This window comes from Protopterus annectens, chromosome 2.part0 (genome assembly GCF_019279795.1).
Source record: "Protopterus annectens isolate FY-2018-M chromosome 2.part0, PAN1.0, whole genome shotgun sequence".
Classification (NCBI taxonomy): Eukaryota; Metazoa; Chordata; order Ceratodontiformes; family Protopteridae; genus Protopterus; species Protopterus annectens.
Genome location: NC_056728.1, coordinates 308,099,011 through 308,120,840, shown reverse-complemented (window position 1 = coordinate 308,120,840; position 21,830 = coordinate 308,099,011). Strand labels below are relative to the sequence as shown.

At 41.6% G+C, this 21,830-nt stretch overlaps 1 protein-coding gene across 1 annotated transcript in view; it reads left to right on the top strand.

Annotated features, from left to right (window-relative positions):
• Positions 1 to 21,830, top strand: part of ALDH7A1 (aldehyde dehydrogenase 7 family member A1) — a 760,748-nt gene that overhangs the window by 518,173 nt on the left and 220,745 nt on the right. The window contains exon 12 of the mRNA XM_044060782.1: positions 18,862 to 18,946. Within this exon, the coding sequence (XP_043916717.1) occupies positions 18,862 to 18,946 (85 nt within the window). The remainder of the gene's footprint in view (positions 1 to 18,861; positions 18,947 to 21,830) is intronic.

The window sequence follows — 21,830 nt, the reverse complement described above, 5'->3', positions numbered from 1 at the left end:
TGACCAATTGCTAGTCAGCTTTGCAACAGGGGCAGAGGGCAAGGCCATATCCAAACAAACAATCTCCAAATGGATAGTACACTGCATCCGTTTCTGCTACAAATACCATGGGAACCGCCCCCCTAAGGGGGTCAGGATGCATTCCACCAGGGCAACCTCCACCTCTGCAGCTTTTCTCAGAGGGGTCCCCCCAGGGACATCCTGGAGGCTGCAACATGGACTTCTGTTCATACCTTCACCAAGCATTACCACCTGCCTGTCTTCTCCAAATCCAGGGCAGGCTTTGCAACTGCAGTCGTGCAGGGCATCCTAGCCAGTCCCCAGTCTTCTTGACTGCCTTTTCTTCAGCTTTGGGAATCAACCCAAGTGTGATGACTGCAACAGTGAAACATGAAGAACATAGTACAGTTGTGTACACTTACCATAAATGTAGATGTTCGAGTGTATTCATTGTTGCAGTCCTGTATTTCCCTACCTCCATCCCCCTTTTTTCTTCTCTTTCCTTACAAGGGACATATTGGTACTTATTTTCTACTGGTGGGGTTCTTTCAACAGAACCTGGCTCCTATTTGGGGGCTTCTGACAGGTTAGGGCAAGAAAAATTGATGTAATGGCATAGGCCGCCTTACATTATACCACTGATGACCTGACATCAGTCCTGAAGCGACAGCAACCGACTCAGAAATACTAAGTCTCTGGTATTCAGGCCGGCCGAGGGCTACCCTGGCAGGGATAACCCAAATGTGATGACCGCAACAGTGAATATACTCGAGCATCTAGATTTATGATAAGTGTACACAACTGTACTTTCCACATAAAGACCATCTGAACCAGTGTCTTTTCTGTTTGGGTGCTTCCCACAACCATACGCAGTGTTATATCTGCCAAGCTTTTGTTCCCCTAAGATCGTACATAATCATCTCTCTTGCTTATGTATTTACTTTGAAAACCAATGTCTTAAGCTGTTGGCTGAAGGTGGTATGGTGGAGTCTTCCCGTCCCGAGGGCCACTCTCCGACCAAGAAAAGCCCAAAAAATGTAGATCTGATATAGCTGCTGTTCAGCCTCGCCCAGACATCTCTCTTGAGGCTAGTGAAAGCCCAGAAGATCATCTGGTACTTGCTTTGGATTCCTCTGCCATGTCCCAGTCGGAGGCCAGCATGGATCTGACTTCTCGCATGTCCTCTGGAGCTTTAGAAACGTCTGCTGCAGACATTGAGGAGGGCATTCGGCTGATTATATCTGAGGGACTGAGGGGGATTCTGCAGATCTTAATGAGGGAAGAGATCCCTATTATGCTTTGTGTTGCCAAGGTCTGACCTTCCCAGGGTGTTTCGTGTGGATATCCTACAGAAAAAGAAAATCAAAACCAAGCATATTTCCCCTCGAGTTAAGGATCCCAATCGTGAATGGCAGGATTGTTTAATGCTTTAATGGCTTTAAAGCCTCCTCAAGGGGTGTCTATGCCTGTATATCCCTGGTCTTTCACTCCTCTTAAAATACGTAGGGGACTGGACACCTCAGAAAAGTATCAGGATTCAGGGGAAGAGTCCTTTGCTTACTCTTCTCAGATAATTTCCCCCTTGGACTGTGGTTCAGAGGAAGAAGACTCTTAGTCCGGATTCCCCTTGAGAGGAACTCTCATTTGGGGGACACTGTTACCTGTGTGATAGAATTCTTTAAGTGAGATTGTTCTCAAGTCTGTAATCAGAAAAGGTATTATGAGCTCATCCAGATGGAGTCTTCTGAGCCTTCTGCTAGTCTGCCTTCCTGGGACCTCAGATTTCTTCTTGAAAAATTGAGTCAAGCTCACTTTGAGCCTGCTGCTTTAGCTCTATGCAACATTGTACTTGGAAGAGTGTTCTTTTGACTCTTACTTTGGCCAAGAGAGTGTCAGAACGTCAGGTCCTCATAACAACAAATTGAAAACAAAGATCACCTTTCATGATGGTAACTGTACCACTCAAAGGGTAGTTTACCTAGCAATGTGCACAAGATATCAGTCATTCTATGTTGGCAGAGCTCACAGAACAGGTATTCATGAATACACATACGATATTGCCAACAACAATGAGAACAGTGCCGTGTATAGATATTCCAATCAATATAACAGTTGTAGCAAGTTTCAACTTGGTATTTTAGAGAAGATCCCAGAGGAGGAAATGGAAGAATTACTTAAAAGTATGTGAACTGCATTGGCAACTTAGACTGGGGGCTACCTTTCCCCTGGTCTGAATGACAGTGTTTCAGTTACACCTGTTTTAACTCTGAAGGCCAGTAAGTTATAGCCCAAGTTTTTACAAATCTTTTGTTACAGTTCTTATGTTTTACACCATTATTTTTAATAATTAAATGTTTTGATGCACTTTGTTTTGTTGCTTTTTTGTTTGTCAAGGACTATGTGTATCATTGCTTATTATTGTGCATTTGTTGTCTGGAACTTTAAAGAACACTACATTTCTTACTAATTAATCAACTACCAATCAACTACCAATGGAATCTTTTTTTATGCAATATTTAATGGCTCTGAGCTAGGACCATTTTATTCTGATGAAGTCTCTTGTATGAGACGAAAACACTCATTTTATTTTTTTAGGTTGTTTTAATAAATGAATTCTTGGACCATTTCTGGACCCTCGTTTGGCATTGATTTTCTTTGGTTTCAGGTTTATCTGATTGACGCAGCACAATTTTGTGTCTTTTCTTTGTCTTTGTACAAAACCATTCTTTTATACTCAAGATGGTCAGTGAGTTGTCCCTTAATCAGTCTGTTCATTTGCCTTCCTTTTTTCCTTTTCTGCAGCCTGCCAGTGAGAAGGTTCTTCAAACCCTGGATTTGCATAGACAGCTCAGATATTATTTGGATAAAACTAAAGTCATTCACAAATCTAAGCGGTATTTTGTTTCCTTTCATCCCTAGCTGTTTCTAAGCAAACTAGCTCTTCATGGATTTCTAAAGCCGTTTCTTTTTGTTATTCTTATCACGGTAAATGTCTTTCTTCATCAGTAAAGGGTCATTCTGTCACGGCTGTTGCCTCCTGTGGTGCTTTTTTCAAGGGGCTGGATAACGGTCCATACTTTAGGCTACTACTTGGTCTTCTGTTCATATCTTCACTAAGCATTATAATTTGGATGTTATTTCCAGACCTAGAGTAGGCTTTGCCAGGGTTGTCCTGCATGGGTTTCTTCAGGGCAGTCCTCATCCCAGGTTTCCTCTGGAGCTTTTGTACTCGCCATTCAGTTATGAGTACTGCAACAGTGGTATGGAAGGATGTAGTACACTTGTGTAAAATCTTACCATAACATTAAATGTCCATCTTTTCACTGCTGCAGTATTCATTCCCTCCTGCTCCCTCTGCTGTAGGGTGTTCTTTCCCTCCTGGCCGATGGGCTTTTCTCCATTTTCTCCTTATGGATGTACATGTTCCTTCTGGGGCTTTATCAGTTCCGAGTGTGTGTGCGCCCATATGTCACCTTTATGCTCTGCCCCTTGCACGGGGATTGTACGTGTGACATCTGACACCTGTAGGTACTAAAGGCTTTGGTATCCTGGCCAGAAGTTGGGCCATCCTTGGCAGAAGATCCCTTCAGTTATGAATGTTGCAACAGTGAATAAAAGGATATCCACTGTTACAGTAAGATTTTGCACAACTTTACTTTGTGAGGGACAGCAGCTGCAATCCCTGGATCCAGTTTTCTGCCCCAGGTGGTCTCTGGAGTCACATCACTGGTAACAAGCAGGTTAAAGTAAAAAGAAAAAAAAATTGCACAAAAATAATGATTCAATAATCATTTCACTAAATGCACCCTCTCCACAAGAGCATAAATGGAACATTCATTGCTTACTTGGATATGAGCTGCTAACATCCACACCAAGATTAGGACTACTTCCTAACCACTTACTTAGCTGAGTCTTTGGCCTAGCACCCCAGGCCCTTTTCTCACCATTCTCTCTGAAGAACAGTGTTTTCCAGTGCCCTGTACCCACAGTAACTACCCTTCAAAAAAAATTATTTACACTCACAACTCCCAGGGAGGGATGGCAGAATTCTCCAGTGTCCCACAGCATTCTTCTTAGGATGTTGGCACTTCTGCCACCCTGATATGGCTAAGGCACAAATACACCAATTATTTGCCCCTCTTAACTTAGCTAAATATAAATTATAAAAAATATCTCGCTGGTAATATGCACAGGTAATCTAGCTTCTGGAGATGAGCGCCACAACTTGCTAAGCTACAGTGTTAAATTGTACTTTCTTTTCAATAAATAAAAAAGCATATGTCAATAAACCAATTAAGATTTACATCTTTATCCAGAAATTCTCACACTTGAGGGTATATTCGTTCCTGTGGTGATGCATATAGAGATGTCCCACATTGACTAGATGTGTATGCCATATGCCATTTGCTATGCTTAACTGTTCTTTCTTATCACTCAAACAGTTCAAATTTTGATCTTTTCAGTACTTAAAACTTCCTGGTTTCATGTTTCCTGGCATGTGTGAGAGTTACAGTAGAGGATTAAGGTATGAGCTCTTAACAAGCTTCTTTGGTCCAAGGTTTCAGTCCTTCAAGCTCCGTTTCCATACGATGAGACCTTGAGCAAATCACCTAACCAGATGCTTTGGGGCGATTAGAATATTGGGCTAGGCTCCTCGATTGTCTCCTGGACTGCATGCCTAGTAAAACCTATGAATCTGTGGATTCATTTTTATTTTTACAAGTTTCCCAGTTTTGAATATTAATATATGAAGGCACCCACAGGATATTTGGGAGAATCTTTTCTGATGACTGAGGTGTGGGATAGAGTTACAGAAACTGTGAGTTCTTTGGGAAGCTTTCTTGCAACTTAGTCCCTTTAGAGGAAAGTCTTTAGTCCATTGCCTTTTTGGCCACATAAGGGAGTTGTATCATCCCCATTTAGTGAGGCTGGATACAGTACTGGTCCTCCATTTCAGTAGGGGACTTTTTGCTGTGGAGAGTTGCAGTCTAGCTTACACTCTTGGGTTATGCATCTGGGCAACTTTTCCCCCAGTTGATCAAGTCAGTCCTTTCCTGCCTGTTTGATTACAGAAAAAGTCCCCTCCATTCATCTTCTGTGGCCTTATGTTCGACCTGGCTAGACTGTCAAATGGATTGTTTTATGGCTGCTGAGTGCCTGTCACTCCATGCCCTGGCCTGCCTGTATTGTGGAAGAGTGGGGCCTGTTATTGAGTAACTCCCCATTTTAACCCTTCCAGAAGAGCTGATCCAAGAAACTGATAAGTGAGAACTTGATCTGGTGGTTTCTTTATCTTCGGTTAGTTTTCTTCTCTTGCTCATGAGTTTTCCATGGATTAGCTGAGGAGCAAACCAAGACGTTCTCATCATTTGAGCAGTGAAAGTTGTTCCTTTTGCTTTGGAGAGGAAGAGCTCCCCCTTCTCTCCCTCAAGCCTGAGACGGCTTAGTTTTCAGGTCCTGTTTGATTGCCCCCTTTCTTCTTTGGTGAAGCTTTTTCCCATTCCTTCCTTGTGGTGAGATTGCAGAGAGGGAACTTTCAGGGTGTTGGTGTGCTTGTCCTTGCATTGTGAGAATGCTTTGACTGGGATAGCTTCTTTGAGTTACGGCATCCTTTTTGGTCCCTTCCCAGGAGCTTCATATTCTGGGCAGGTAGCTTCAATTCCCATGCTAATTATCTCTTCCTCTACATAGATTAGCATGTTTGGCCTTTTAGCTAGTTTATGGGGGTAGTCCAAGTTCCAGTTGATTAGTGTTCTGTGTCTATATTATTACGGTCCATGTTGATATGTGAGTATACTGTTTGCGAGTCTGGTGAAGTCGTAGTTTGAGGTATTTCCCTTCCAACAGCCAGTCTCCACAGAATTGGGAACATGAGAGACCCAAATCTGGTATATTTTTTGCCAGCTGGAATGGGTCCTTCTGTCCATTACTTGCCTGTCCCTTTTGGGATGAGGGGTAAGCTTGAGTGGGCTTCCCCTGAATCTGTGGGCCATTGAACTAGTCCACTCAAACATATTACTCTAATTCTGCTGCTGTATCCTCTTGTTAATCTCTGAAGGGTGATACATAAATGTAAAGAGCTTAGTGGTAATTGTTCAGGTAAATATGAACTTGGCCGTAAATGCAGGAGTTGAGCTTCCATTGGGATAGCTGAATTTCAGAACTGAACCTTGACTGTTAAACTGTGCTTCTTTCACCTTAATAGATTTGCTGCTTTGGAAAAAAATCCAGTTGCTCACCCATCATGGAGAGTTACATTCTAGCTTTGTTAGATGAGTTAAAAGGTGGACCTCTCTTGATGGGTTTTATCAATTGGTTCATTCCTTCTACGAATTACAGTCTGACATTTTTCTTGGAATCTTCCTCACTGGAAGTTATGGAAAACAGATGTGTTGTAATACATTTTATTGGACCAACATAAGTTGTGCAGTCACGCAAACATTTAGTCTAGCACGAGTCCTTCATTGGATGCCAAGTTTACTAATATTAGATACAGTGCTTAAATATCCAGTTGCGTCTAGAAAGGGAAGTACTTCATTTATTTCCATTTGGCTAAAAAAAAAAAAAAATGCTGAGAAAATGTCGATGTGAAAAACAAAAATGTGTAGCTCGGTTGGATGTTTTGTACGACTACCCATCAGAGGCAGACACTTGTACTTAACAGCTTTTCTCTTTGAGCAACTAGCAGTGGGCACAAGTAAGGTGTACTAAAGAGCAACACCTGCTTCTTTTTCTGGTAATGCTTGATTTTATGATGAATTTACTGTGAATCCAAACTGCTGACTTTCTCAGTGTTAACAGTAACTGTTAACATTACTGGCATCTTTGTTTTAACAGTAACTGTTAACATTACTGGCGTCTTTGTTTTAGCACCAGTGTTTTTATTCATGGCAGGAGAGTCATTACTGTGACATTGAGCAACATTCCTGTCAGAACATTAGTAACCATAATTTTAAGAATCAGTATGGCCTTAATATTTAGACAATTTTAACAGAATAACAAAACTTTGTCCAGTACTACTGCTGTTCAGTGGTGTCTGTCAAAACTTCTTGTTTTTCAACTCTGGATGTAATTAATCTCCCTACACGTCTCTTGCATTGTGATTTATTAATTGTCAGAGGAGTTTCTCTGAACCTTATCTTCTCAACTAAATTTATTTATTTGTATTTGTTTACTGGGAAAGTCCGACCAGGCCATGACAGGCCCCTTTTCAACAGAGGCCCAGGGAGAAAAGCTCTATAGTTTAAAAAAAAAAATGCAAGTTGTAATACAGTACAATACAATGCAATACAGTACAAAGCATAACAACAAATGTTAACTATTGTATCTAAATAACGGATAAGATAGACTATGGAAATAGTTATATTCTACAAAGTTGCATTTCAGTTTTACTGTCACAGTGATAAGCTATTTGGGTCTTCAGATGAAAGCACAGAAGCTTAGATTATACAAGAAGACCAAATGTGGACTGCAGAGGGAAGATAATTGGATAGAGCTAAACAATATTTAGCCAGGAGAAGAGTGACAAGGGCATAGTTTGGAATCCAAGAGATGAGTCCTATGGTTTGCTTTAAAATATTTTCGGTCTTGTAGGATAGGTAAGCACGAACTGTAATGTAACATGCCAGAATTTGATGTTTACAGCAGGGCATGACCTGGAGTTGTAGGCTTATGCAGTCTGTTATGCGAACGTATATAGACACACACACACACACACACACACACACATACACACACACACAGTCTACCTCTGAGAGGTAATCATATGAAACATCCGAACTACACATTTTTTTTCACACTAGCATTTTTCAGGTTTCTTGTTTTAGCCAATTGGAAACAAACAGTTCACTTCCCTTTATAGGCACAAGTGAATATTTAAGCACTTTATCTCCAATCAGTAATTTAATAATTCCCGAGGAAAGGCTCATGCTAGCTCAAAAAGCTTAATTGCAAAACCTGTGTTGGTCCAATAAACAGCGTTGCATCACATCTGTGTTCCAGTGTCTTTGTATTTTCTGTTAGTGGACTAACACAGCAGTAGTTACAATAAACAGTATTGTATCACATCTGTGTTCGTGTCTTTGTATTTTCTGTGGACTAACAGCAGTTGTTACAATAAACAGTATTGTATCACATCTGTGTTCGTGTCTTTGTATTTTCTGTGGACTAACAGCAGTTGTTACAATAAACAGTATTGTATCACATCTGTGTTCGTGTCTTTGTCTTTTCTATGGACTAACAGCAGTTGTTACAATAAACAGTATTGTATCACATCTGTGTTCATGTCTTTTCTGTGGACTAACAGCAGTTGTTATAAACAGTATTGCATCGCATCTGTGTTCATGTCTTTGTATTTTCTGTGGACTAACACAGCAGTTGTTACAATAAACAGTATTGCATCACATCTGTGTTCGTGTCTTTGTATTTCCTGTGGACTAACACAGCAGTTGTTACAATAAAAAGTATTGTATCACATCTGTGTTCGTATCTTTGTATTTTCTGTGGACTAACACAGCAGTTGTTACAATAAGCAGTATTGTATCACATCTGTGTTCGTGTCTTTGTATTTTCTGTGGACTAACACAGCAGTTGTTACAATAAACAGTATTGTATCACATCTGTGTTCGTGTCTTTGTATTTTCTGTGGACTAACAGCAGTTGTTACAATAAACAGTATTGTATCACATCTGTGTTCGTGTCTTTGTATTTTCTGTGGACTAACAGCAGTTGTTACAATAAACAGTATTGTATCACATCTGTGTTCGTGTCTTTGTATTTTCTGTTAGTGGACGAACACAGCAGTTGTTACAATAAACAGTATTGTATCACATCTGTGTTCGTGTCTTTGTATTTTCTGTTAGTGGACTAACACAGCAGTTGTTACAATAAACAGTATTGTATCACATCTGTGTTCGTGTCTTTGTATTTTCTGTGGACTAACAGCAGTTGTTACAATAAACAGTATTATATCACATCTGTGTTTGTGTCTTTGTCTTTTCTGTGGACTAACAGCAGTTGTTACAATAAACAGTATTGTATCACATCTGTGTTCGTGTCTTTGTATTTTCTGTGGACTAACAGCAGTTGTTACAATAAACAGTATTATATCACATCTGTGTTTGTGTCTTTGTCTTTTCTGTGGACTAACAGCAGTTGTTACAATAAACAGTATTGTATCACATCTGTGTTCGTGTCTTTTCTGTGGACTAACAGCAGTTGTTATAAACAGTATTGTATCGCATCTGTGTTCATGTCTTTGTATTTTCTGTGGACTAACACAGCAGTTATTACAATAAACAGTATTGTATCACATCTGTGTTCGTGTCTTTGTATTTTCTGTGGACTAACAGCAGTTGTTACAATAAACAGTATTGTATCACATCTGTGTTCGTGTCTTTGTATTTTCTGTGGACTAACACAGATGTTACAATAAACAGTATTGTATCACATCTGTGTTCGTGTCTTTGTATTTTCTGTGGACTAACAGCAGTTGTTACAATAAACAGTATTGTATCACATCTGTGTTCGTGTCTTTGTATTTTCTGTGGACTAACACAGCAGTTACAATAAACAGTATTGTATCACATCTGTGTTCGTGTCTTTGTATTTTCTGTGGACTAACAGCAGTTGTTACAATAAACAGTATTGTATCACATCTGTGTTCGTGTCTTTGTATTTTCTGTGGACTAACACAGCAGTTACAATAAACAGTATTGTATCACATCTGTGTTCGTGTCTTTGTATTTTCTGTGGACTAACACAGCAGTTGTTAATTTCTTTTTCTTCCTTCACTGGAAGTTGTGTGATTTTTTTGCACTGTTGGATTCTGTAGTGTGACAAGTCAGTTACAAAAGCATTTCTGGCACCTGATCCTTTGGCTCCTTTTTTCTGCCAGTCACATAGTTCAGATCTTGATTCTGATGTGTGTCGATGAAAAGTTTTTTGGTTAATTTAACTTGTCTATTGCTTCTGCAGTTAGTGTTATAATGTCATGTTTCTGGCTATGGTTGGGTCTACAGTTACTAGGTATTGAGTAATGTATATTAGGTCCAGCAACTGATAATGTGATTGAAGTGATTTTTTGTTATTTTTGATAGAATAGTACATTTTAAAACTTATTTTTACTTAAAACAACATATGCATGAACATTGCGCCACCCTGATCTGAAGATGTGAGATTAAACTATGTGCAGACGTACACATATGAAGATGTAAATGTGTGAATTCATATACATAAACATTTACACATGTGTATTTATATATGCTTGAGTGAGGTGAGTTGTCTGATGTATTATAAAAGGGAAAACAGTAAATATTGAAGCTCTCAGTACTACCTTGCTAAGATTGATGTACCTTAGAGTAACAAGACTGTTCCATTGTACAACCGTCTCTGACTTGGTATAGAAATGCCTTATTTACTCTGTCATTTTCTGTGTTCTGGGGGTCGCAGCTGTGGTCCTCAGTTTCATTCAGAACCCTTGTATATGTAAGCATGTTTATATGAAGTTTTAGATTTTTCCACGTGGTGTTTCAGTTTTATTCTGTCTATATTTATGTAGAAAATATCTTGCATATGACCTTTCACCTAGCACTTGACATTTAATCATTGTTATTGTTTGCAGGTGGTGATATCCACTTTAGTCACTTTATGAATGGGTTAGCCAAAAGCATAAAATACCTAATAACCATGAAAAGATGTGCATATCATCATTGTTGTGCAGTAATGGTTACTTTGTCTACAGCAGTTTAGATGAGTGTACTTGATGTCCTTTTAGACAAATTGTTACACTAACTGAAATAGCAGTCTGGTCAAATTCTGTTCCTGTTTTACTTTCACAAGTACTGACTTAAGTGTTAGGAGTTTCTTTTAGGGATCAGTCTTACTTTGTGGTTGTAATTAGATTTTGGAGATAATGTAGGGTGCTGTGTCTGTATGGATTAGTACTGCACAGGCATGCCAAGTTGTGCCGCTGCACTATTAAGTACTTCGTAGTTGTGCAGATATAGTGCATCACTCTTATCTAATTAAAAGAATTTGCATGACAGTGAATTACTCAGCTAGGCAGTTTAAACAGCTGTGTAGTTGAGCATTCTACTATCTTGTGCTAGCAGGTAGCACAGGCACCCAAAGAGGACACAAACAGTCATGCACTACCCACCTATAAACACATGCATAGAGATAGCAGCACATGTATGGACGCACATATACTCTGCATACTGTAGTTGCCCAAGTGCTATCAGACTGGAGAAGCTAATTTGAGCAGGGTTGCTATAGCTTGTTTTTCTGCTGTATTCAACCTCCCCTCTCCAGTAGTATAGATCATACATGCAGTCATATATCCTCTACAGGTACACATGCACATCCACGTACAGACGTACTCTACAGGTACACATGCACATCCATGTACAGACATACACATACAAACACGTGTGCATTCGAACACATAACACACACACAAAAGTGGCTCTGTATCACAATGTTAGAACACCTAATGTTGAGTCCAGACGCACTGAAAAAAAAAGATGGAAAATGCAGGAGAAGAGCGAACCTGTATCATTGTTGTCTTTTAAATTATTTTATGTGAAGTTGTTCAGTCTCACCGTTCATTCTTCACTGATGGGTTCGGAGCCGATCCCTCGGCTCCGACACTGCCATTAGCAAGCTCGAGGTTTACCAGTTGCTCGAGACCCAGCCCCTTATCCCATAATGCACTGCTGGAATTACCTCAGATCTAGTTTGCCACATCACGGATCTCTGTGGTTCCACCTTGCTCGAGCCTAAATCTTCATAGATTATTCAAAAAATCGCAATTTTTTTTTTTTGTCTTTTCTTCTATTAGAAATATATATACTTATAGTTTACTTGTTAGGATAGTTTTTATAGCCCCCTTCCCTGTTAATACTATATTTGGTGTGTTTTTTCATAGTGGCCTCGTGTTGGCCTACTTCTAGTAGTAGTGTGCATTGGTAGTTAGATTAGAGTTTTAGTATTAGTTTGAGTGTTTAATACTATTAGCTAATTTCTGGCCCCCTTTTCTTTTGGGCCATTGTTTCAGTGTTTATTGGTGGTTGTGTTCCTATCCCTACTAGCTAGCCTTTGGCTTCATTATTGTGGATAGTGGTTTTGGTTATTTGGCATGTCTAAGGAAAAACAAAAGCATCCAAAGTCTGGGTTGAAATAATGCCCAGACTGCAGACAAAAGATATCCATTACTGATACTCATGTGCAATGTGTATACTGTCTAGGAGCTCTTCACTTGCAAGAGTCATGCAGCATATGTCACTACTTTTCTTCCAGGGTTACATTAAAAAGGGAGAGGAAATTGGTGATCAGGGGTTTACTAAAACACCCTTTTGTCGAGGCGTTGAGTGACCAGGATGGGGCCAGTAAGTCCTCTTGTTCTTCCCAATCCTCAGGAGACTCAAAAGCCACAAAAAAATGTAAGAAAAGTAAGGATGCTGGGTCATCAGCTCCACAGTTCTTGGAGCCGAGTGTCCCTTCTTCTCGGATCTGGTCCACTGTTCTGGAGCCGGTATCAGAGTTGCCATCGTCTCCTATTCTCTAATCTGCGCCGTCGGTGCATTCGTCTAGGTCCTCTTAGTCTTTCTGATTTGGCCATGGACCGACTGGTACAGAAGCTGTTAAGGGCACCAGGCCTAGCTAAATTGCTGTCGGCTCCGACCCTAGCATTGGAACCGAAGACCATTATCCCGGAATTGACTGCTCCTTCTCCGAGTTGTACTGGGCTTTCGGAGCCAGAGGAGGCTGACCTGATAATCGAAGAGCCCTTGGAGCTGACACCTGTTCCAGTGTTGTCGGTTCCATCAGCTCGGCCATCCTCGGCACCGACCAGGGACTCTAGGAGCAGACATTCTCCTGTCTGGTCCGGGGATGGTAGTCGCACCGACTTGGTGCCGACTCTTCCTCTCGGGGCTTCAGTTCGGATGAGCTCGGCTCCTACCTCGGGCTCTGGGCTTGAGGTTCCTTCTGGTCCTTCGACTCCTTCCCATCGTAGCCATGATGTCTTTGAAGCCATGAGGTGAGTATCATCTTGTAAGACTTCCTCGACATCAGGATTGGTCTCTTCTTCCCCCTAAGGCGCCTGTGTCCGCTTCTGTTTCCTTCGGCTCCAAGCGTAGAGACCCTGAGCCTCAGGTAGCCCCACTGGGTGCTCCCTGCTCTTCTGAGACTTCCCCGGGTGTTCCCGCTGAGGAGATTCCCAGAGTGTGCAAGAGGAGGCACCTGGACTCCCCACAGTAGTCTTTGACATGTGACACTGACTTAGATGAGTCAGAAGGGTCCCCCCGATCTCCCTCTGAGGATATCTCCTTTGCAGAGATACTTGAGATCCTTAGGCAGCGGGATGATTGGCATTCCAAAAACCCTACTAAGGATGAGTCAGTTCTCCTGAAGGCTTTCAGTTCTCAACCTTCAATCTCTTGGGTGTCTCCGCCCTATGATGAGCTTGTGGACCTGATCTCTCGTAGGGCGTGGGAATCACCGGAATCTATGGAACCTGTCCCTAGGAGGCCTAACAAGTTCATTTCTGCCCCCGTAGATAAGTCCTTTTTGACCAAGGGGAGTCCCTGTTGATGCCATGGTGGTGGCAGCAGCCACCAAAAAGGAAATGTCTGAGACGTCCTCGTCTATCCATCCTCCTACCAGAGAGTCTAGGATTATGGATAGATATGGGAAACGCATGTTTAGTTCAGCGACTTTCGCACTTAGATCACTGAACTATTTGACCCATTTTACCAGACAGCAGAGAGATCTCCTTAAGGAGTTAGGAGATACTCTTTAGGGTACGGTAGCTGCAGGTGCTTCCGACAAAGTTGCCACCCAGCTTGCTACCCTAAATTCAATTGCAAACTCGTCCATGAGTCTCATATCGTATGCAGCTGATGGCGCGAGTAGGGCAGCAGGTACAGGAGTTGCCCTTCGTAGACACTCCTGGATGCACCTCTGTTCCTTTGCGGAGCCTTGTAAGTCTTAATTTGCGAATACCCCGTTTGGTGGCTCATCTCTCTTTGGGCCTAAAGTAAAGGAAACATTGACCAGGTGTGAGCAAGAGGGAAAGACTCTGTCTGCCGTAGGAGTCCATTTTTCCACCCCTACTTGGCCTTATCCCAAGGGCCAAAGGGGAGGGAAGATGTGGTTCCGAAAAGCCCAAGGAGCCTTTCAGGACACACTTGGTGAAACCCCCTCTAGGGTCTGAGGAGGGGGTTATAATGGAAGACGCTGCCATCACGGCTGAGGGGGTCCGCAACAGCAGGGTGACAGAGATCATTTCTCTGGTCAGCCCTACCAGCGCTCCTGAGCGGAGGCCCCGACTGTCCTGCTCTGGAGGCAGTCGGGGGTCGCTTATCTTTGTACCAGAAGTCTGGCTGGACATAAAAGACAGATGGGTACAAATTATTGTTTCCAGAGGGTATTTCATACCGTTCTCCTCTCCTCCCACTTTCGTCAGGAGAATCCCGGACGTTCCACCCAGTCACAGGCAACAAACAACTATAGAGGTCTACAAGTTGCTAGAAAAAAGTCATCCAGCCAGTCCCAGCAGACCAAACAGGATTCGGAAATTACTCAAGATTCTTTTTGGTTCCAAAGAAAACCGGGGACTGGAGACCCATTTTGGACCTCAGCAGACTCCACCAATTTGTCAAGAAAGAGAAGTTCCGGATGGTCACACTTCATTCTATACTTTCCTTTTTAGGGAAAGACAGTTGGATGTGCTCAATCGATCTCAAGGATGCGTACTACCACATAAAGATGACCAGGCCATCCAAAGATCATCTGCGTTTCTGGCTGGGAGCATGTCACTATCAATTCTGAGCCCTGCCCTTTGGTCTCACTACAGCCTCCAGAGTGTTCACCAAATGTATGGCAGTGATCACGGTTCACTTGAGGCGTCTAGGATTCCAGGTGTTTTCCGTACCTGGACGATTGGCTCCTTACCTCCACCACCAGGCATCAACTGATTCGGGCAAGGGAATCCAGTCTGACACTCTGCAACCACTTAGGCATTACTGTTAACTTAGAAAAGTCTGCCTTGTCGCCATTGCAGCATATCGTCTTTATTGGGGCAGAGTTAGACACTTAAGCCACCACTCTGTCTACCTTTTGAAAGGTCTCACTTCTTCGCCAACATGTCAGCTCACTGGTGTCAAAAGACAGAGCTCCAGCAGCAGATGTCTTAAAAGTACTGGGTTTGATGGCAGCAGCAATTGTAGCCATACCATTAGCAAGGATGCATATGCGGATTCTTCAGTGGCTACTGTTCACTCAATGGTCTTATCAGGAACCTCCAATGAAGCATATGATTGTGGTAAATTCTTGCAAGAGAGACCTTCAGTGGTGGTTGACGTCGATTCATGTCACAATAGGTTGTCCATTTGTACTACCCCCACCGATAAACACTGTGACCACTGACGCTTCCCTGATTGGGGGGGGGGGCATTTTCAGGGAAAGATTGCCCAAGGCACATGGATGTATCAAGAATCACATCTGCATATCAATGTTCTAAACATGAGAGCAGTACTAGCGTTGCAGTACTTTCAGGGCTCTCTTCCTCTAGGGACAATTGCAATTCAGACAGACAGCATGTCAGTGGTCTGGTATTTGAACAAACAGGGTAGGACCAAGTCGTACCCTCTTTGCCGAGAAGCTCTGAGTTTGGCAGTGGGCTGTGTCATCCCAGCACTTTCTGTTGGCAATGCACATCCCGGGGAGATCCAACGTGATAGACAAACTGAGCAGGGCAATTTTGTTGTCACACGAGTGGTCCCTCAATCAGGACATTGCGGACAGGATTTTCCACAAATGGGGCCAGCCTTGCTGCGACCTTTTTGCCAGTCACATCAACACCAAATGCAGAAGCTACTTTGCCCTAATTCCCCCTCCAGGACAACCCCCGAGAGACACACTCCTACACGATTGGCCCCTCCCCGGGTCTTCTGTATGCATTTCCTCCAATCCCACTAATGCCAAGATTTTTACAGAAAGCAAAGTCGCTGGGAAGGACCATCATTCTTATAGCCCTCCATTGGCCTCAGCAGATTTGGTTCCCATTTCTTTATCATCATCTCTTGGAGGATCCATGGATTCTGGAACCAGTTCCGGACCTCCTGACACATCTGTCAAAGGATCTTCACCCTTCATTGCAGTCCCTGAAGCTGACAGCTTGGCTGCTCCAGTTCCCCACAGAGCTAGGCTTCACAACCTTTCTTATGACACGAGGCAAATCCTTTTGTCTTCTCTCAAACCTTCCACCAGGAGATTATATTGTAGTAAGTGGAAGAGATTTTCCATTTGGGCTTCCAAACAAAACATTGATCCTTTTCATGCTCCCTTGACATCTGTATTGGAATGCTTAACTGTTGTCTTTAATGAAGGAGCGGCAGCGGCTCCAATTCGGGTCCAGTTAGCTGCCATATCTAATTTCCATCTTGGGAGTAAGTTGTCCAAGGCTTTTCTTAAAGGGACCTTTCACATGACGCCTCCAGTAAAAACTCCTTATTCCCCCTGGAATCTGAATTTCATGCCATCTTGCATCATTTTTCCCCCTTTTGAACCCACATCATCTTGTGATCTCAAATATTTGTCGTGGAAAACCATTTTTCTAGTGGCCATTACTTCCACCAGCTGAGTGTCAGAGCTTCAAGCCTGGTCTATCACACCTCCTTATATGATTTTTCATGCTCATAGAGTATCTCTCAGGACAAATCCTTCCTTTTTACCTAAAGTTTGTTCTGAGTCTAATATCAATCAAGTCACTGAATTGCCAGTCTTCTTCCCCAACTATTCCAACAAACTAGAGTATATGCTGCACAAACTAGACGTTCATAGACAGCTCAGATATTATTTGGATAGGACAAAAGATTTTAGAAAATCAAACTAACTGTTTGTTTCCTTTTCTGAAGCCAGGAAAGGTAGACCAGTGGCTAAAAAAACCCTTTCTAATTGTCTGTCTAATTGTATCACCTGTGTTTATTCAGCAGCTAATATGCCCTTACTACACAGAATTAAAGCTAATTCAACCAGAGCAGTTTCTACATCCTCTGCATTTCAAGCCAAATTGCCCATTGACAACATCTGTGCTGCAGCCACTTGATCTAAGCCTCATACCTTTATTACTCACTACAAGGTGGATAAGGCCTCCAGGGACAGGGCTTCCTTTGGTTCTACGGTCCTGAAGAATATACTCCCGTGAGACACCCAAGATTGAGGGTGCTAGGGACCTGCTACTCATCAGTGAAGAATGAACAGCGAGATTGAACAACTTCACATTAAGGAGTTATGTACTCGTCATAATGTTCCATGTGAGTTGTTCCATCTCTCCTTCATTCTCACGTCCCTCCCTCCATCCCCCACCTGGCTGACAGTTGACCTAGACGTTGGTCTCATCCTGTAATCCATTTCCTTCCTTTTTCCCTCTCTTAGGAGAGTAGTCCTCTTACAAGGATATGGTACACGCAGCAAACAAGATCTGAGGTAATTCCAGCAGTGCATTATGGGATAAGGGGCTGGGTGTCGAGCAACTGGTAAACCTTGAGCTTGCTGACGGCCGTGTCGGAGTCGAGGGATCTGCTCCGAACCCATCAGTGAAGAATGAAGGCGAGATGGAACAACTCACATGGAACGTTATGGTGAGTACATAACTTCTTATTTTGCAGGTTGCAAGATTCCACACTTCCTGAACTTACATATACCAAATCTGAGATTACCATACCTTGGAGAAAAGGGAATACTTCCAAAAATGGCCATCTCTCACTTCTATATGCTGGCCTTTTTTTTTTTTCTTCAGCCATTACTCCCCTTAGTATGGGACTCACTAAAGCAGGTACAGACAAGTCAAAAGGTTACATAGGCAAACACATCCAGGGCCTCTCCAAGCTGCAGCCACAACCTGAACCATATCAGCCACAGATGTACACAGCATACACTTAGAATAAGCATTCATGCTAATATACTCTCAAAACCCACTGTCCCTATACCCCACACACACATGCATACAGAAACAGACATTCACTTGCATAGCCTGTCATACACCAGCACTTCACTGAACTACTAACCAAAAAGGTTAGTCTGAACAAGGTGAAACTGTTACTCTTCACTGTCAGCAGATTTACGTCCACTGAAATTTATAGGTGTACACAGTTAAACTGGTTCATGGTCAGGGGCATTTTGTGCACAGTTCTACATAGAAGTATCTTGGCACTGGCATCAGTGAATCTCTGTACTAAGCAATTTTACTGTCTAGAGCAGTGTACTAAGATACAAATTCACCTCATTAGCATAGACCCTGCCCTGCATATCTCATATTCATGCAGTGCTACACCTTTCATTGTTTAGTGAGTCTGTGCTACACTACTGAGTGACAAGAGGGGGGGACTATGAGTCAGGGCAGCCATGCTTAATACTTTGTGTACTCCGCAAGCGTTCTAGTAACCTTTCCCTATATTTTATGCTTTATGCGTTTTTATTGAATTTGCTTTTCAACAAAATATTAGAGTTTGACTTTCAGTGTTAATGTGGTGGAATCGGACATGTTTTTTTTTTGCAGTGAAATTGTCTTGGTCCCTCTAACCTGGGGCACCTGTTATACTTTCTGTTGTGGTCACAAGTTATTTGTAGCATGAATGACTGATTTACAGGCATTTCTTATGAATGTTTTTGTCAAAAAATGTCAGCTTCTTGCAGCTATGACACTCGTTTAGAAGACGTTTTACCCTCGACTTCATAAGGCCTTTTAAGAACAGACTTTTTTGAAACTTTAAATTATTCAGAACTTATACGTTTAAAATGTATTCTCATGCAGGAAACAGAGTGGCATGTATGTGTTTATCTATTTTTTTTTTTCAGTTTTTGCATGAAAGCGTTCATGATGAAGTGGTGCCGAAATTAATCAACGCCTATAAACAGCTTCGAATTGGCGATCCACTGGATGGTAAGGCATTTTGTTGTTGGCTTTTTTCTGAGGGCATTTGTGTATGGAGTAGTGGTAGTGATTAACACAGCCAGTACTTTAGTGAATATGTAGCTAAGAGTTAAACAAACAGCAATCTGTACCATGAATTTGGCCTGAAATATTCATGTTTCAAAGGTGTTTGAGATAAAACCAGTACAGGAGCTGTTATTGGTTTTAAGCGACCATTTACAGTTAATACAGTACAAAGTTCTGTTTTTTTTTTAATTAATATTTCAGGACTTAATCTTAAATAGTATTTTTATCAGAAGTTTCCCTTTTGTTTATTTGTCAACATCCTTTGAAATATTGTTAATAGAAAAGGCTTAGTTTGCAGGAGTCTAAGTAAAGCAGACAGAAAACAGTACAGTTATCAAGATGTCACTTGTCCAGGTTTGTCTGCACTTCTGCATATGTGGCTATGTTATTACAAATCATCTGTCCTGAAATACTGAAGGTACTACATATTGTCGTGGGGTAGTGGATAACATTTTTCAGTGTTAGATGGAATTTTAGGACAGTACCTCTAGGGTAGAGGCCCCCATTTTCAAAATGGGGAGCAGGAGGATGTGCTCTTTTTATAAAGGGCAGACAGTCCCCTGCCCCCTGGGGAATCGTATGCCAAGATGCTAGATGGGAGACCTCTGAATCAGGTGAATTGGTGCGGATTCCATCCTGCCCATAGGACAATGGATCAGCTCTGTCCTTGCACGAATATTGTGGATCAGCTCTGTCCTTGCACAAATATTGGGAGTTGCCAGTGCTGTCTGTGTTCTCTGGACTTAAGCATTTGACTTTGTGCTCCATAGTGTGATGTAGAAAGTACTAAAACATTGTAGTGTCTCAGGCCACTGAGTGCCATTTGATCCTTAACGTGGAGACTGAGTTGTGTTTACGTTCTAAGCATTGATTCAAATGTAGCTCCAGTGGTGTAGAGGGATAATGACCTATGACCTAAATAATGTAACTTGTTAGCTGCTTGGGTGGCTGTTGGAGACTGGCACGGTGAAGAAGGAATGCTGAGACTATGCCTACTCACGTTTGTCAGCAAGGAGAGGAGAGCATGATATGCCATTGGAGGCAGATGTTCTATGTAGTACCAGTAGAGACCAGGGCTTGGAAAGGCTGGATCAGAGAAGGTGGTGTTGTCAAGATCGGAGGCCACCATGAGCACAAAGAACGTCAGCTTACTCCTCTTGCCAGCTATGACATACTTAATTAGAAGACATTAGACCCTCAACTATGCAAGACCTTTTAAGAATTCTTAAGCAAAAAGTTGAACAGATTTTTTTTTTTTCAAGACTTTAAATTATTTAATACTTTTAAGTATTCACATGCAGAAAACAAAATGGCACATATGTATTCATCTGTCTATTTCTATGTAGATGTGTGAATGGTACCTAGGCCATATCCGATTATCTTCCCAATCACCAAAATGCCAGGATCCAGTAGGGGGGGAGGCTATAACTGACTGAAAAAAAATCAACCTCTGTCAAAAACAAAAATGCACTGACAACAGCTAAAAGTCTACACTGAACACAGCTAATGACTAAAGAGACAAAACACAGTGTGACTACCACAGTTATAGGCATACACTTTAATAAAAAAAAAATATATATATATATATATATATATATATATATATGTGTGTGTGTGTGTGTGTATGTATATATATATATATATATATATATATATATATATATATTTATATATTTAAAAATAATAAAATGGATGAGTGCTTTCACTTTAAGATGCTTCTTCAGATCCAGTTCAAAAGATCTATCAGATTAAAGCATTTAAAAGAATATTAACCAGTCAAGTTCATCATAAGAGCCTACGCTCCTTTAAGGCAGGTCTGAGTGGGGCACTCCCATTTAATCCTGGTATCTTATCTGCTTTTATTGTACCGATCCAATTCATTTTAGCAATCTCTGTATTAATAATGTCACCACCCCTTACTGTTTCCTGCACAGTCTGTAATGCTATAAAATTAAACTTATGATTATTATTGGATGATATATGCCTAGTAAGTGCATTCTTGTAATCACCAAGTCGGACAGCAATCATCTGCCTGAAAATACATTCCTTAAATAGTCTGTTAGTCTTTGCAGCATAAAAATATAGCATTTTTCCCCAAGTTGCTATATGAACTATATTGTTGGTTCTGCAATCCACATATAAATGCAGCATGTATACTTTATTGGATGCAGGGTATACAAAAGCATGTTTCTTGGAAATGTATTTATAAGCTTTGCATGAAAAATCAACATGTGTAATCAGCAGTGGTCATTCCCAGGGTCATTCATCTCCTGTGGGAGACCGGTCATCACTGGTAGGAGCAAGTGACTCAAACCTAGTAGGATTAAATGCCTTGGTTAGCTGTAGCAAGCATCCACCATGTCACTGAGGAAAGCCTGGTTAGAACAATCATGCTGTAGCAGAGACATCCCACAAGAGCCACACCCTGAGTAATCCATAAGGTGGAGCATTAAGTCAAATATGTTCATGGTGGGAATAGGATTTTGCCAGAAGTGTGTCTTCTGTCCTTTTTGTAATTTTTAGGTGAGGTCCAACTGTTCTGCTTAATCTTCACTCTCACGGGCGATATTGTCAACCTGAGTGTCAGTAACCTCACTGTTAACTAGAGTATCTTAGATGAAGCCAGATGTTTCAGCTTCTCAGACAATAACCACAGAGTTTGAGAATGCCCTCACACCACTATAAGGGCCTTGGTCTTATTGTTTTTTGCATAAGTTAAGTTTCAGTGACCCAAAAGAATGATGGATGTTATGTGGTTCTCTGCAGGGATTGGAATGCTTTAGTGCATCCTGTATCTTTTCAAGTGGCTGTTCTTACAGATGCTGTG